The 16227-nt window shown below is 33.7% G+C and overlaps 1 protein-coding gene across 1 annotated transcript in view; it reads right to left on the minus strand.

The window, feature by feature from the left end:
• Positions 1-9529: 9529 nt before the first annotated feature.
• Positions 9530-16227, minus strand: part of LOC136404135 (disintegrin and metalloproteinase domain-containing protein 18-like) — an 89001-nt gene continuing 82303 nt past the window's right edge. Inside the window, exon 18 of the mRNA XM_066383597.1 lies at positions 9530-9687. Within this exon, the coding sequence (XP_066239694.1) occupies positions 9530-9687 (158 nt within the window). The remainder of the gene's footprint in view (positions 9688-16227) is intronic.

Genomic DNA, 16227 nt, shown 5'->3' on the forward strand with positions numbered 1-16227 from the left:
CTTGAAGTTACTATTGTCAGATATAAATATAGCTATATCTGCTTTTTTGGGGGGGTGGCATTTGCTTGAAGAATTTTTCCAACCTTTCACTTTGAGTCTATTTTTGTCCCTACAGCTTAGCTATATCTTCTGAAGGTAGCATATGGTTGGGTTTTCCTTTTTGATGAAATCTGCTACTCTGTGCCTCTTCATTGGTGAGTTTAGTTTATTTACATTTAGGATCATCAATGACACTTGAGGATTTCCTACAGCCATTTTATGTTTTGTTTTCTGGTAGCTCTGTGTCTCCTTTGTTTTCTTCTTTGTGTTTCTGTCAGATGTTTTTTGTTGTTGTTGTTGTTTTTTGGAGCCATTTTATACTTTTTTCCTCTTTTTTGTTTTAAGCTATGTCTTTCAGTTTTTATTTTTTTCATGGATGGTTACCTTCAGGTTTTTGAGATAAAAAGTTTCATAAATACAAGTGTCCTTTGTCTTATGAGTGCTTCTGTACTCTATCCTCTTTGCTACTTTGGACCTTTATCCTTACCCCTTAATGCTTATGTTGTCTCAGATTATCCTTTTAACCTTGTTGGAGCTTTTACTTGTAGTTTTGTGTATTTTGTTCTTTGTATCAGGTAGAATAACCCCGCTGAGTATTTTTTGCAGTGGGAGTTTTCTAGTAATAAATTCTCTCAGCAGCTTATGTTTGCAAAAATTTTTTTCTCCTTTATATTTGTAGGATAACTTTGATGAATATAATAGTCTTGGATGGTAATTCCTCTCAGTACTTTGAATGTTTGGCTCCATTCACTCATGGCTTGTGGAGTTTCTGCTGAGAAGTCTGGTTATGACATTATGGGCTTTCCTTTATATGTGATATTCTTCTTTTCTAGCTACCTTGAGGATTCTTTCTTTGTTATTGATTTTTGATAATTTTATTACAATGTGCTTTAGAGATGGTTTGTTTGGGTTGAGATAACTAAGCATGTTTGCTTTTTGGATTGAAGGATCTAATTCTTTCCATAGACTTGTGAAGTTCTTATCAATTATTTATTCGAATAGGCTTTCCATTCTCTTCTCCTTCTGTTTTTCTTCTGAAATACCCATTATTCTTATATTGTTTTTGTTTCTGATGAAGTTAGACAATTCTCAGAGCTCTCCAATTTTGCTTTTTTAATTCTTGAGTCTCTCTCTTCTTCCCTGTGTGTTATTTCTGGTTGCTTGTCTTCAGTGTCACTGATTCTATCCTCAATGTGACCTGTTTTATTAGCTAAACTTAGTAGCTCGTTTTTCAATTCATATATTGAGTTTTACTATCTCTTTTTTTAAAATTTTGGTCTTTTTGGTGAGGTACTCACTGTTTGAGCTCATTAACCCTTTGTGTAGTGAGTTTTTGCATGCTCATTGACCCCTGGGAGTGAGTTTTTCTTCAGAAAATGAAATTAGTTCAAGTTATACTTTTATTAACTTAAAATCATGTTTGTTTGATAACCAATTTATGGAAACAAAAAGAACATACATTTGCCTTTTTTAAATGTTGCCTTACACATTTTTAAAATAAAAATTTTTGTTACGATTGTACTCTGGATGGTCAGAAAGCACAAGGATGTACATGACCGTTTGTACTACTCAAAGGGTTAAGTTGCCTGTTAGTGCTTTTCTAGTTCTTGAGTATTTTCAAAATTCAAATTTGAATTTTCTGTTATTTAACTCCAAGGTTTCCATGTAATTGAAATTGCTTTCTGTAGATTTTTTATTTTCTTTGTGAACTCTATCTCTTTCTTGGGTAGCTATGGTATTCATTTTAATATGCCTTGAGAGCATTTAAGAGTAGCGTTGTTAAGAAATCAAGCAAAAACAAATGAAAAAAATAAAAATGAAATTAAACATATAAAACTAGAAATAAAATTAAAATAAATAAAAAATAAAAGAAAACCCACAAAATAAAAACAAAAGCCAAGAAATAATAATCAAAAACAAGTAAAAGAACAATAAAAATAAAAATAAAATAAAATAAAAATTAGAAAAGAAAATCCTCCCTGACAAAACTTGCAAGCAAAATCAGTATTGGGTTTCTTTTTTTATTTTTTCCAGTAGGTGGTGCTGGACTACAAGTTTTAGCTCTGTGAAATTCCTGGGCTGCCCTTCACTGAGAAGCTGCAGTTGTGATGATCCGTGGGGTATGCTCTGAGGTTTATGGCTTTAGCAATGGTGATCTCAGGCCTCCAGATGCTCCTTACTATGTCTCAACAGACCAAGGGACCAGACACAGAGCACCTCTGTTCCTCAGGAGAATGAGTGGTTCTGTAGAACTAGCTATGGGGTGGGTTATGTCTCTGCCAATCTCCATACTTGCAAGGAGAGGGAAGCAGAATCTGTGAGACTGAGGGCACCACACTTTGTATTTTTTGTCTCTGTCCAAATGTGGGCTGCTCACAAATGGTGGGAATACTGGCAGCGATCCTTCATTCTGCCGCTGCTTTTGTTCAGTATCTTCTCACAGTCTCACCTATCTTTCAGCTCTTCCTGGCAGAAGGGTACCCAGTTATTCTGGGTTTCTCCCCTCTTGTAAAGCCCCAACAATCAAAACCCCAGATAGTCTGGGTTTCTCTTCTCTTCAGAGTTGATCATGAATAAATTTTATTTTCTGCACTCCTTCTCAACCTTTCCCACTTTTAGTTTATTCAGGGCACAGATCTTTCAGGCAAGTCTGCACATCCAGCTTGGTTCCTTCATTACATTAAAACTATTCATTTAGTTGAAATTTCAAGAGGACAAATCAAGAGTACCTTGTTGCCATTACTCTGACATCCCAGAGGGACTTTTCTATCTCTGCAATAAGTCATTCATATTTTGAGACATTGAATCTATAGATTGCTGAGAGTAGTAGTATTGGCATCTTAATATTTATATATTGTTTTCTAATCCATGAACATGGAATGTCCTTCTATTTGTTTTTTATAGTTCTTATTGTAACTCTTTTACTTGATAAAAATCTATTCTTTTTGATGCCATTGTAAATAGAATAGTTTTCTAAATTTATTTTTAGATTGTTCACTGTTAAATTATAGAAATCTAACATTTTTGAGTGTTGATTTTGTATCTTTCTATTTTGCTGAATTCATTAATTAGGTCTAACAGATGTGTGTGTGTGTGTGTGTGTGTGTGTGTGTGTGTGTGTGTAATCTTTAGGGTTTTCTATGCATAAGATAATACCATCTGTGAAAAAAGATAATTTACTTCTTTCTGTTCAATTTGGATGCCTCATTTTTGTGTGTGTGTGTGTGTGTGTGTGTGTGTGTGTGTGTGTGTGTGGCAGAGACAGAGAGTCAGAAAGAGGGACAGATAGGGACAGACACGAAGGGAGAGAGATGTGAAACATCAATTCTTCATTGTGGCTCCTTAGTTGTTCATTGATTGCATTCTCATATGTGCATTGACCAGGGGGTTACAGCAGATCGAGTGACCTTTTGCTCGAGTCAGTGACCTTGGGCTCAAGGTGGTGAATCTTGCTCAAACCAGATGAACCCGCGCTCAAGCTGGCGACCTCAGGGTCTCGAACCTGGATCCTCCACATCCCAGTCTGATGCTCTATCTACTGCACCACCACCTGGTCAGTCAGGATGCCTCATTTTTTCTTGCATAATTGACCTGCCTAGAATTTTCAGTGTTCGGTTGTATAAGAAGGGGCATAATGGACATCTTTTCTTTCTTTCTGATTTTAGAGGAAATCTTTTTGTCATTTTTTCACCTTTGAGTATGACATTAGATACAAGGTTTTTTCAATGTTTTTTAAACACTGAGGTCTGTTTCTACCTTGTTGAATATTTTTGACATAAATGGGTAATTTCATAAAATGCTTTTTTATGAATTACTGAGATTATTATCCTGTTGTTTTCCTGCATTATACCTATGTTGTGCATTACATTGATTGCTTTTGTAGGTTAACTATATAATGAATTCCATAACTTCAATTGCTATGAAATCTATAGAAAATAAACTAGTAAAATATTTATTTTAGTAGACTTCCTTTATCTTATTGTTTCAATATAAAAAGTTATAATTTTCTCTCTATTTTTTGGATATCATATCATGGCATCACATATACCATTACTCAAAGCAGAAATCTTTTCAGCAACATAATATGAAGACATATATATCTCTTTTTATTGTGTTTTATTTTTTTAAAATCCACTTTGCTTTATATTGCTTTATAGATAGTGCATTCTTTTCTACAAATTGACAATTTGTAGCAACCTTGTATCAAGCACATTTATCAGTGCCATTTTTTCCAACAATATTTCCTCACTTTGTGTCCTGTATCAATTTTTGCTAATTCTTAAAATATTAAAAACTTTTTCTTCTATATTTTTTGGCTATTTGTGACGTTATTATTACAATTGTGTTGGTACTAGCAGTGAGTAATTTAGAGAAGAACATCAAAAGCCAAGATAGGCCACAAACTAGGCCTCTTTTGCCAGTAGTTAGGTTATGAATGCAAAAGAACAGTTCTTGAAGAAAATTAAAAGTGCTATTCTAGTGAACACACAAATGATAAGAAAGCAAAACAACTTTATTGCTGATAAGGAGAAAGTTTTATGGTCTGGATAGAAGATCAAATTAGCCACAACGTTTCCTTAAATTGAATCTTAATCTTATTAACTTATTAACTCTCCATAATTCTGTGAAGGCTGAGAGAGTTGCAGAAGAAAAATTTGAAGCTGGCAGAGGTAGGTTCATGAGGTTAAAGAAAAGATGCCAGCTCCATAACAAAAGTACAAGGTGAAGTAGCAAGTCTTAATGTAGAAGTAACAGCAAGATAGATCTAGCTAAGATAATAATGGTGGCTACACTAAACAAGAGGTTTTCAATGTAGATATAACAGCCTGAAACTGGAAGAAGATGCCATCTAGAACTTTCATAGCTGAAGAGAAGTCAGTGTCTCATTTCAAAGTTTCAAAAAATAGGCTTGCCCTGGCCAGATGGCACAGTTGGTTGGAGCATTGTCTCAATATGCAGAGGTTTAAGGTTTGTTCCCTGGTCAGGGCACATACAGAAACAGATTGATGTTTAGATATTCAGTCTCTTTCTTCCTCCTTTTCTTTCTCTCTAAAAATAAAATGATAAAAAAAAGCTAACTTGGGTCCTGGGGATAATTAGAGGGTGTTTGAACATCAACTCTTTCACTAGTCAGTGCGGTGGCCCTGGGCCTAGGCAACTCACTTTACAGTTTGGAACCTCCTTTGCTCTTTTGCAAACTAGGAAAATTAGTCTCCCAGGAGTTTTTGGATTTAAAATTATAATGTATATGAGATTGTATATAATGTATACAACATATATAAACATGTGATCTGTAGGAGTAATGATTCATTATTAGCTAATCAATGTTGCAGAACTTTATAGAACACAGGTACTAAAAGCATCAAATATATTACAAATACATCAAATGATGTATGATCTCATGTAAATATTTAAATTACTAATTTTTTACAGATAAAGGATCTAGCAGTCATTGCCCCCAAATGTGTAATTAAAAATATATTAAAAATATTTCCATGATGCTCTGACCAGGTGGTGGTGCAGTGGATAGAGCATTGGCTTGGGATGCGGAGGATCCAGGTTCAAAACTCTGAGGTTGCCGGCTTGAGTATGGGCTCACCAGCTTGTGTGTGGGATTTCTGGCTTAAATGGGGGATCATATACATGACCCCATGGTTGCTGGCTTGAGCCCAAGGTCACTAGCATGAGCAAGGGGTCAAGGCACATAGGAGAAAGCAGTCAATGAACAACTAAGGTGCTGCAACTATGATTCGATGCTTCTCATCTCTCTCCCTTCTTGTCTGTCTGTCCCTATCTATCCTTGTTTATCTTTCTCTCTCTCTTGGAAAAAAAATTCATAATATTTTTACTTTCTATTGATATTACTTGGGAAATAATGATCAAGACACATGCTGTCATTCAGACAAAATGGCTCTTTGACAAAGTAAATATGAACATAAACAATTTAAAAATGGATATGTATGAATTGATTTGGACAATGTAGTCAAGTAAGAATACCCAAAAAATAAGAAAAAATTTCTTAATTGCAAATATTTCTGAAACATCATCATCATTGTCGCTGCTCCCAAGCTTTCCAGTCAGTGCAATTTGCAGATGTGATATTTTAGAGTTTGCAGTAAATAAAACATGTGTGAATCTTCCACCTCTCACCCTCCCCCCAACACATACATACTTGTGCTATTTCAGGAAGAGGCTCCTTTTGCTGTGAAAGTATTCACTGTTCAGGAACACTTGGTACTCGCTGACCTCAAAGCTACCTAAGTGAAGAAGTGCTGGTCTCAGGGTCTCATATAGGCTCTCTCTGTCCCCACCACCCAGAAGCAGGGCACTGTCTCCTACCACTGCAGGGTGAGGTAGTGAGGGACCACTATTCCAGGCCTGTTCTGAACCCTCCAAATACCAGGTGCAGCTGGACCCTGAAACTAATTCGGTTCTGATAGTATGCACTGGGAGAGCCCCAGTTTGGCCTCAAGTTCCAGAGCACAGAGGGTCACATTCGCGTCCCCCAGGGACACTGCACCCTTTTATGGCACAGATTCCCCACGTAGGATTGCCCCGAGAAGTTGGCTTCGTCCACCAAGCCCCCTCCCAAACACAAAGAACATGGGAGTCAGCCTCTTGCTACCATTTTATTTCCCCAAAGCTGATATTTTCAAGGTCTTTGGGGGTTCTTTTCTCTTCTGAAAGCAGGCCATTGAGGGTGATCCTCTTGGCAATATTAGGTGCCCCCATCATAAGCTTTCTGGTACAATGGTAGAATTACTGTAGTGAAGGAAAAAGACAATAGAAATTCACAATATGTTTAGTAGTAGACAATTGCTTATTTTATCCATACCTACTGCCTGATTTTTACTGAAATCTCAGGTCGAAATATACACACACAAACACAAAAATAAAAATAGTTTAGTGAGTGCCTCCAAGTAAGAGTCTTTGTGCAGGCCCCAGAGGGCACCTGGGTTTTCCAGTAGATGGAAAACCAGTCTCACCTGGGCAGATGGAATCCCAGCTGATTTTCACGGATGTTGTGAGGATTCCTCTTCCCAGCACTGCTGCTCTAGGCTGGAGAGCACAGTATGGGACCCTTAGCTTCTCAGGAGGGACCTCTGGATCTGAGATATCCCTCCTGATTCTCAACTGCCACAGGTGGGTGTATAGTCAGCCCATTTTGAGTCTCCATTTCTCTCACCAGTTTCTATATAGCCTCTTTTTTTTTTTTTAATCTTTAGTTATAGGACTTTTGTTCAACTAGTCATCAGATGGTTCTCCAGGTTGATTGCTGTATAATTTAGTTGTAGTTTTGGTGTGGTCATGGGAAGAGGCAAGCCATCTTGACTTGAACTGTCATCCAAGAGTTTTAAATATAAATAAGTTATCATATTTTGTGCCTTAGAAAGATAAATTCTTACAGTCTGGGGATGATGAGATAGGAATGACGGGTCTGGAAACAGTTCTACAGGTTGCTTCACCATTCATTCATCAAAAGAGTACTTGGGTGATTTCCAGTTTATAGTTATTACAAATAACATTGCTAGGAATGTTCATGTACAGTTTTAGTGTGTAAATGTAAAATTTCCTGTCTTTAGTATAAATACCAAAGAGTAAAATTGTTGGTTTGGGTAAGAACTGACAAGTTGTCTGCCAGAGTATCTCTATGTTTCCATTTCCTCCACCGTGTGTGAGCAATCCAGTTTTCTGTATTCTCATCAACATTTGCTAGTATCACTATTTTATATCTTGGTCATTCTGTTGGGGTAAATGTGATATGTCATTGTGGTTTTAATTTGCATTTATGCAATGACTCATTATGTTAGTCATATCTGAATGTGCTTGTATGTTATCCATGTAGTCCTTCAGTCTATTCTGTGTTCGTGTCTTTGCCCATTTTCTCACTGAGATTTTTTTGAACTGCTGAGTTAGAATTTGAAAATAATATATATTTTAACACACAGACACAGACAACAGTGTGGTTATAGCCAGAGGGGAGGGAGGGAGGAGAGTAGTTGGAGGTGGGCAAAAAAGAGAAAGTTTGGATGAAAGAAGCTTTGCTTGGGGGTGATGGGCACTTAATGCAGTGTGCAGATAGTGTTACTGAATTGCATACCTGAACCTGTACCCCAATAAATTAATAAAAAATATATTGTAGGTAGAAAATTTTTGCCAATTATATGATTTGCAAACATAGTCTACCAGACCACAGTTTGTCATTTTTACCCTCTTAATAGGGTATTTTTCAGATCAAATATCTTTCTTTTGTTCAAAACGAAATTTTCCTTGTGGTTCATGATTTCTTCTTATGAGTTCTTAGTATGAACTCTTGGTATCATACTAGAGCAACAGAATTTTCCACTTTTTTCTCCCAAAGGTCGCATAATTTAAACTTTTACTAATTATAATCACTATGCTGTACATTAGACCCCCAGATCTTATTGGTTTTGTAACAGGTAGTTTATACTCTTAGACCAAAATCTCCCCATTTTCTCTAATCCCAACCCCTGACAACCACTGGTAGTAACTTCTAATGAGAACAAAATTTCTGTTTAACTCGGTGAAAACGTTATAAAATTATTTCTGATTATAATTACACAATTTGTTGAATAAAGTAAAATTCACTTGAATAATGAATTGTACAATATACAAAATTATATTTTAATAAAGCTTTTTTAAGAGAATAACTGATTGTCTAAACAAAAATAATTATGATTATAACTTATAACATATCCAGTTATAACACATAACTTTCTTGTACCTGTGTAGAGAAACAACTGAATGTTTTATATGTAAAGTGAACTGCATGTCCAAACCTTCTGTTTCACAAATAATGCATTGTTCAATAGACTTATTATATTTGAATTCAATTATTTGAATAGAATCTTTATATGAGTAGGCTCTATGGCATTTTGTGGTTCTTTGAAATATCCAAATTTGTGAAATCATTGCAAGACAAAATTAACGAGATAACTTAGTAACTGAAACTATTTATAGTTTTATCTTAAAACATGTAGATGTGACATGATGTTAAGGATTTGAGATGAAAAGGTTATAAATTTATACTTTCTTTCTTAAATAGACAGTTTTTAAACATAGCAAATTATTTGATGCCCCAGAGTCACTTAAAATAAAAGGGTATATGTCATGAGCAAGACTGAGAAAGTGTCACTTGATAACAAATAGAGAGGTGGGGAGATATAAATACATAAATACATTATTACTGAAACAAATATCTGAGAAATACAATTCAGTTTCTGCACGAAGTGTTCCTTGTTTGGGTTCAAGATATTATCTTATTTGTATCCCCTTTTTAATACATAATTCAAAATATATATGCACTAACAATAAACTTGGAAAACAATATTGTAAAAATGCCATTGATATTAAATTTAAAATAACATATACTTAAGGATAAAGTTAACAATTATTCTATAATATAAATTTATGACACTGGTCAATGATCTGTAGAATTTACAATAATAAATTATTTGTATAATCTCATTTACCCTTCAGATTCAGCATTCTTTGTGTTGCAGGATTTTCTCATATTGGCTCGCTTCTTGACCGTGATAGTGAAAATTACGAAAAAGGGCCAAGCAATGTAGAAACTGAGAATCAGCCAGCTGTTCTGCTGTGCAGTGTATTTTTTTTTAATAGAAACTATAGGTAGAAATAAAACATAGAGATTTAAGGATAATCACTATTTAAATCAATTTATATATCTTTATTTTAACCATATATATGTAATACATACACACACACATACACACAAAACATAATTGGAATTTTAGTACTTTGCAAGCTCTTATAGGGAAAATAGAAAAACAATTAATTTATACCCCCAAATTACAATGGTATGTTTTAAATAAATTTCCTGTTTATATTTTATACACATTTGTTTAATTATTCTGGTACTGTAGATATGTTTTGAGTGCTGCTGTACTGCTTACTATATTTAGCTTATTTATGACATCGATATTTTAAAAGGTAATACATTAGTAAGGCTTAGGATAAAAATTTTAAAAGGAATTCATTATAAAATGAACCATCCTGCAACTGGCCAAATAGCTCAGTTGGTTAGAGCATCGTCCCGAAGTACAGAGGCTGCTGCTTTGATTTGATCCCCGGTCAGGGCACATACAAGAAATAACTCAATATACCTCTCTTTCCCTGTTCCTCTCACACTGAAATTAATAAAAAACAAAATAAAACACCCCCCCCCAAAAAAAAACCAACAACAGCCATCTTCTTCCCTTGCCAAGTCACACAGTCTCTCCTTGGAGCAAACCATTTTTAAATGATCTATGTTTCTCCATCTAGTATTTATATTTTATGCATATACATAAAATCCTTATCTATACTTACACTTGTATTGGGATTCACACATATTGTTGTTTAGAGTAGTAGAATGTTAATTCTCATCTCTACATATTATATCTTTATATAGATATAACAGCCATTAATACATTCTATTCTTTTTGGGCATTTTGGTAATTTGCAATTATTGGTATAAATTCTTCTTCTATGAAGATTCTGCTACATGTCTTTTAGTCGATATATGTATACATAATTCTCAGATATATGGCTTTGAGAGTGACAATGATTATTCATAGCATATGCCATATTTAACAATAGTAAATATTTCAATGATTTTCTTAATTGTATTTTCATTAGCAGATAAAAGCCTTGGTTATTGCATATGTTTGATATTTTCCTTCTTTTTATTATAGTTATTTTTAAAATAATTTTTTTAAAATTTATTTATTGATTTTAGAAAGGGAGGAATGGAGAGAGTGAGAGACAAAAACATCGATCTGTTTCTATATATGCCTTTCCCTGGGAACGAACCAGCAACCTCTGCATATTGGGGAAATGCTTTAACCAACAGAGCTATCCCACCAGAACTATGGTTATTTTTTTTTATGTACAATGAAATGCAAACATTTTAACAGTACAGATAAATAATATTTGACAAGTGTACACCCCAATGAAGAAAGGGTTTAAAAGATTTTTTGTTTTGACATCGGTGGATTTTCTCCATTTAGTTAAAGTTCTCCTAATTTTTAACTTAATAAATAGAAAGAAATTAGTTTAACTAGTGTCTAACATTTGACAACAAAATAGTGTTACTATCCTCTTGTATATTATTTAAATTGTGTTATTTATATAAATAAACAGCTTTATTGAAATATTTTGACACGTAATGAATTCACCTATTTAAAATGTACAGTTTGATAGGCTTTGTTATATGTATACATCTATGAAACCATCATATCAATCAAAATAATGAATACATCCAACATTCAAGGCTTTCTCTTACTACTCTTTGATTCTGCCATGCTGCCACTGCCTCACACAAACAGCCACTAATATGATCTACATTCTTTCCATATAAATGAGTTTGCATGCTCTATAATTTAATATAAACAGAATCACAGTAATGGAAAAACTTTTTAGTTTGATGTAGACCCATTTGTTCATTTTTTTTCTCTTGCTTCCCTTGCCTGAAGTGATATAGCAGAAAAAATATTGTTGTGAGAAATGTTCAAAATTTTCCTATATTTTCCTCTAAGATATTTTATGGTTCTGAGTCTTGTATTTAAGTCTTTAATCTATTTTGAATTTATTCTGGTGCATGTTGTAAGAAGGTGCTCTAGTGTCCAATTTTCTCAACATCATTTATTAAATACACTGCCTTTACCCCATTATATATTCTTGCCTCTTAGTCAAATATTAAGTGACTGTCAAGATGTGGGTTTATGTCTGGAATTTCTACTCTGTTCCATCAACCTATATGTCTGTTTTAATGCCAATGTCATATTGTTTTGATTACTATGAGCTGCCTTGATACCTCTAATTTTATTCTTCTTTGTCATGATTGCTGATGCTATTCAGGGTTTTGTGGTTCTATATAAATTTTTGGATTATTTGTTCTAGTTTTATGAAATACTATTTGTACTTGTTAAGAACTGCATTGAATCTGTAGATTGCTTTCAGTTTATGGGCATTTCAATGATGCTAATATTTCCTATCCATCAACATAGTATATGTTTCCACTTATTTGTATCTGCCTTAATTTCTTTCTTCAGTATCTTATCATTTTCTCAGTAGAGGTTATTTTTCCTCCTAGGTTAAATTTATTCCCAGGTATATTATTATTTGTTATTATTGTTGTTGCAATTGTAAATGAGATAGTTTCTTTTTTCTGATAGTTCAATATTGGTGTATAATAATGCCACCAACTTTTGAATGTTAAATTTGTGTCTTGCTACTTTATAGAAATTATAAGTGCTAGTTTTTTGTCAAGTCTTAAGGATTTTCTCTATACAGTCATACTAACTGCAAAAATCAGTTTTATCTCTTCCTTCCTAATTTGGATGCTTTTTCTTCTTCTTCCTGTCTTATTGCTGTGGTTAAGACTTCCAGTACTGTAGTGAGTAAAGTGAAAGTAGACATCACTGTCTTATTCCTTATTTTAAAGGAAACACTTGTAGTTTTTGCCCATTGAAGTATTATGTTGGCTGTAGGTTTATTATATGTACACTTTATGATGTTGAGATATGTTTCTCTATTTCCACTTTGCTGAGAGTTTTTATGATAAATGGGTGCTGGATTTTATCAAATGCTTTTTCTGCATTTATTCATATAATCAAGTGATCTTTATCTTTTATTTTGTCTTAGTAGTGTATCACATTTATTGATTGCAGATATTATACCAACCTTGCATTCCAGGGATAAATCTTATTTGATTGTGGTGTATGACTTTTTTAATGTAATACTGAATCTGGTTTGTCAATATTTTGTTAAGGATTTTAGCATCAATGCTCACCAAGGATATTGGCCTCTAATTTTCTTTCTTTGTAGTGTCTTTATCTACTTTTAGAATTAGGATAATACTGGCCTTGTAATATGAATTTGGAATTTTTTTGAAATAGTTTGAGGAGGATAGGTATTAGTTCTTTGAATATTTGGTAAAATTCACCTGTAAAGCCATCTGGTCCAGGACTTTTATTTGCTGGGAGTTTTTTTGATTACTGCTTTGATTTCATTAATTAATAATTGCTCTATTCATATTTTTAGGTTCTTCCTGATTCAGTTTTGGAAGAGAGTATGCTTCTAGGATTTATCCATTTTATCTATCTTGTCCCATTTCTTAGCATATTGTTTTTGGTAATAATTTCTTATAGTTCTTGTATTTCATTGGTATCAGTTGTTACTTCTCTTTAATTTCTGACTTTATTTGAGGTTTCTCTTTTCTTGATAAATTATAAAAGTTTTTTCTTTTTTTGTAGTTATTTAGAAAGTTAAATTTAACGAGGTGACATTGATTAATAAGTACATAGGTTTCAGGTAAACATTTCTATAGTAAATGTACTGTTCATTATGTTGTACACCCATCATCCAGAGTCAAATCATTTTTCATCACCATATATTTGTCCCTTTTTACTCCTTTCTCTACCCCCTCCCCCCGGTAACCACTTTACATTTATCTGTGTCCATGAATCTCAGTTTTATATCCCAACTATGTATAGAATCATACAGTTTTTAGCTTTTTCTGATTCACTTATTTCACTTAGATGGACCTTGAGGTCCATCCATGCTGTCATAAATGGCAATAGGTCATCATTTTTTATGGCTGGGTAGTATTCCATTGTATATATGTACCAAAACTTTTTTATCAAATCCCCTATGGAAGTACATTTTCGTTGTTTCCATGTCTTGGCCAGTGTGAAAAATACTGCGATGAACATGGGGGTGCATGTATACTCACGTATCAATGTTTTTGAGTTTCAATCTGGTTTTCCTTTCCAAAGAACCAGCTCTTGGTTTCATCGATTCTTTTGTATTGTATTTTTTTAGTCTCTATAACATTTATTTCTGTTCAGATCTTTATTATTTCCTTCTTACTACTCACTTTGAGTTTTGCTTGTTCTTTTTCTAATTCCTTTAGTTGTATGGTTACATTGTTAACATGAGCTTTTTCTTATTTCTTGAGATAGGCCTGTATTTCTACAAATTTCCTTTTTCAGGACTGCTTTTGTTGTGTCCCATAAATTTTAGGTTGTTGTTTGTTTATTTTTGTTTGTTTCAAGGTAAATTTTGATTTTTTCCTTGATATCATTGTTAACCCATGCTTTGTTTAGTAAGGTATTATTTAGCCTCCATTTATTTGTGTATTTTTCAGTTGTTTTTTCTTATAATTGATTTCTAGTTTCATTCCATGTGGTCAGAGAAGATGCTTGATATAATTTCAATCATCTTTAATGTATTAAGACTTGTTTTGTATCCTAACATGTGGTCTATGCTAGTGAATATTCCATGTGTACTACATGTAAATTTCTTTATTTTTCTTGATGTTCACTTTGCTGCTTGTATCTGAGTGATAACTTTCTTCATCTCATTTAGGAAATTTGAGAACATTACCTTTTAATTTTTATTAATTTTAATTTACTGTGTTAACATGTATTCAAGTGTCCCACTCAATATAACTCCCTCACCCCACCTCCTTGTCCCCTATTATACTCTTTTTGACCCCCTCTCCATAACTTCCTCCCCCTTCCTTCTGAAATTTGTTGTCCTGTTATCTGTATCTATGTGTTACATATATATAATTTTACTAATTCCTTCACCTTCTTTGATCTCATCTCCACATCCTCCTTCCCTCTAACAACTGCCCTCTGCTCCCTGTCACCTCACCTCTGCCTCTATTTCGTTCCTCAGTTCACTTTGTTCATTAGATTCCATATATAAGTGAGATCATATGATATTTGTCTTTCTCTGCCTGGCTTATTTCACTTAGCATAAAAATCTCCAGGTCCATCCATGCCATTGCAAAAGGTTAAGATTTCCTTCTTTTTCATGGCCACGTAGTATTCCATTGTGTGTATGTACCACAGCTTTTTAATTCACTCGTCCACTGATGGACACTTAGGCTATTTCCAGATATTGGCTATTGTAAACAATGTTGCTATAAACATGGAAATGCATATCTTGTTTTGAATCAGTGATTTGGTATTCTTTTTTTTGTGTGTGAGAGAGACAGAGAGAGAGAAAGAGGGACAGAGAGGGACAGACAGACAAGAAGGGAGAGAGATGAGAAGCATCAATTCCTTATTGGCGCACCTTAGTTGTTCATTGATTACTTTTTCATATGTGCCTCAATTGGTTATAACAGCCTGAGTGACTTTTTGCTCAAACCCGATAAGCCCGTGCTCAAGCCAGTGACCTTGTGGTTTCGAACCTGGGTCTTCTTCATCCCAGTCCAATGCTCTATACACTTGCCACTGCCTGATCAGCCTGGGCAGGCAGTTATTTGGTACTCTTAAGATATAGTCCTAAAAATGGGATAGCTGGATCAAAAGGCAGTTTCATTTTTAATTTTTTGAGGAAACTCCATACTGTTTTCCTCAGTGTCTGCACAAGTCTGTATTCCCACCAGCAATGCAAGAGGGTTCCATTTTCTCCACACCCTTGCCAACACTTATTGTGTGTTGATTTGTTAACGAGCGCCATTCTGACAGGTATGAGGTGATATCTCATAGTAGTTTTAATTTGCATTTCTCTGATGATTAATGACATTGAACATTTGTTTATATGCCTATTGGCCATCTGTAAGGGGACATTATTTTTTTTAAATATCTTTTATGTACATTGATTTTTTTCTCTTTTTCCTTTTTATTTGAATTTTCTATTACACATTTGCAAGAATGGTTGATATTGTCTCACATACACACAATGATGAGTCTCCTGTGTTTCTTTTATCTCCAGGATTATAAGTTCATACTATTACCTTCTAAAAAGTACTTCATGTAATTTTCTATTATTCTTCTATTTTGAATACTCTCATTTATGATCTTTTACTTAAAATTAATTAATCATCTCAGGATAAATGTCTCTAAAATATTTTTTTTCCTGAATTTATGTCCAAATCTCTTACCTTATCTCACATAAAAAAATGTTCATATTTATAGCATTCCATTAATTACTTTAATTATAAAGTAAGGAATACCAATATTTGATGTCCCTATTGAATCAAAAACATTATTATCAAATTTCCATGGTTTCTCACAGATTTCATCAGGTGGATTCTTCTACAGATAAACCAAACTTTAATTATTCAAATTAAATTTATATTATTATTTCTCATTTTTCTCCATGTGCCAAATACTTTGATTATCATTCTTTATTCACTATTACTAA

Source organism: Saccopteryx leptura, chromosome 4 (assembly GCF_036850995.1).
Source record: "Saccopteryx leptura isolate mSacLep1 chromosome 4, mSacLep1_pri_phased_curated, whole genome shotgun sequence".
Taxonomy (NCBI): domain Eukaryota; kingdom Metazoa; phylum Chordata; class Mammalia; order Chiroptera; family Emballonuridae; genus Saccopteryx; species Saccopteryx leptura.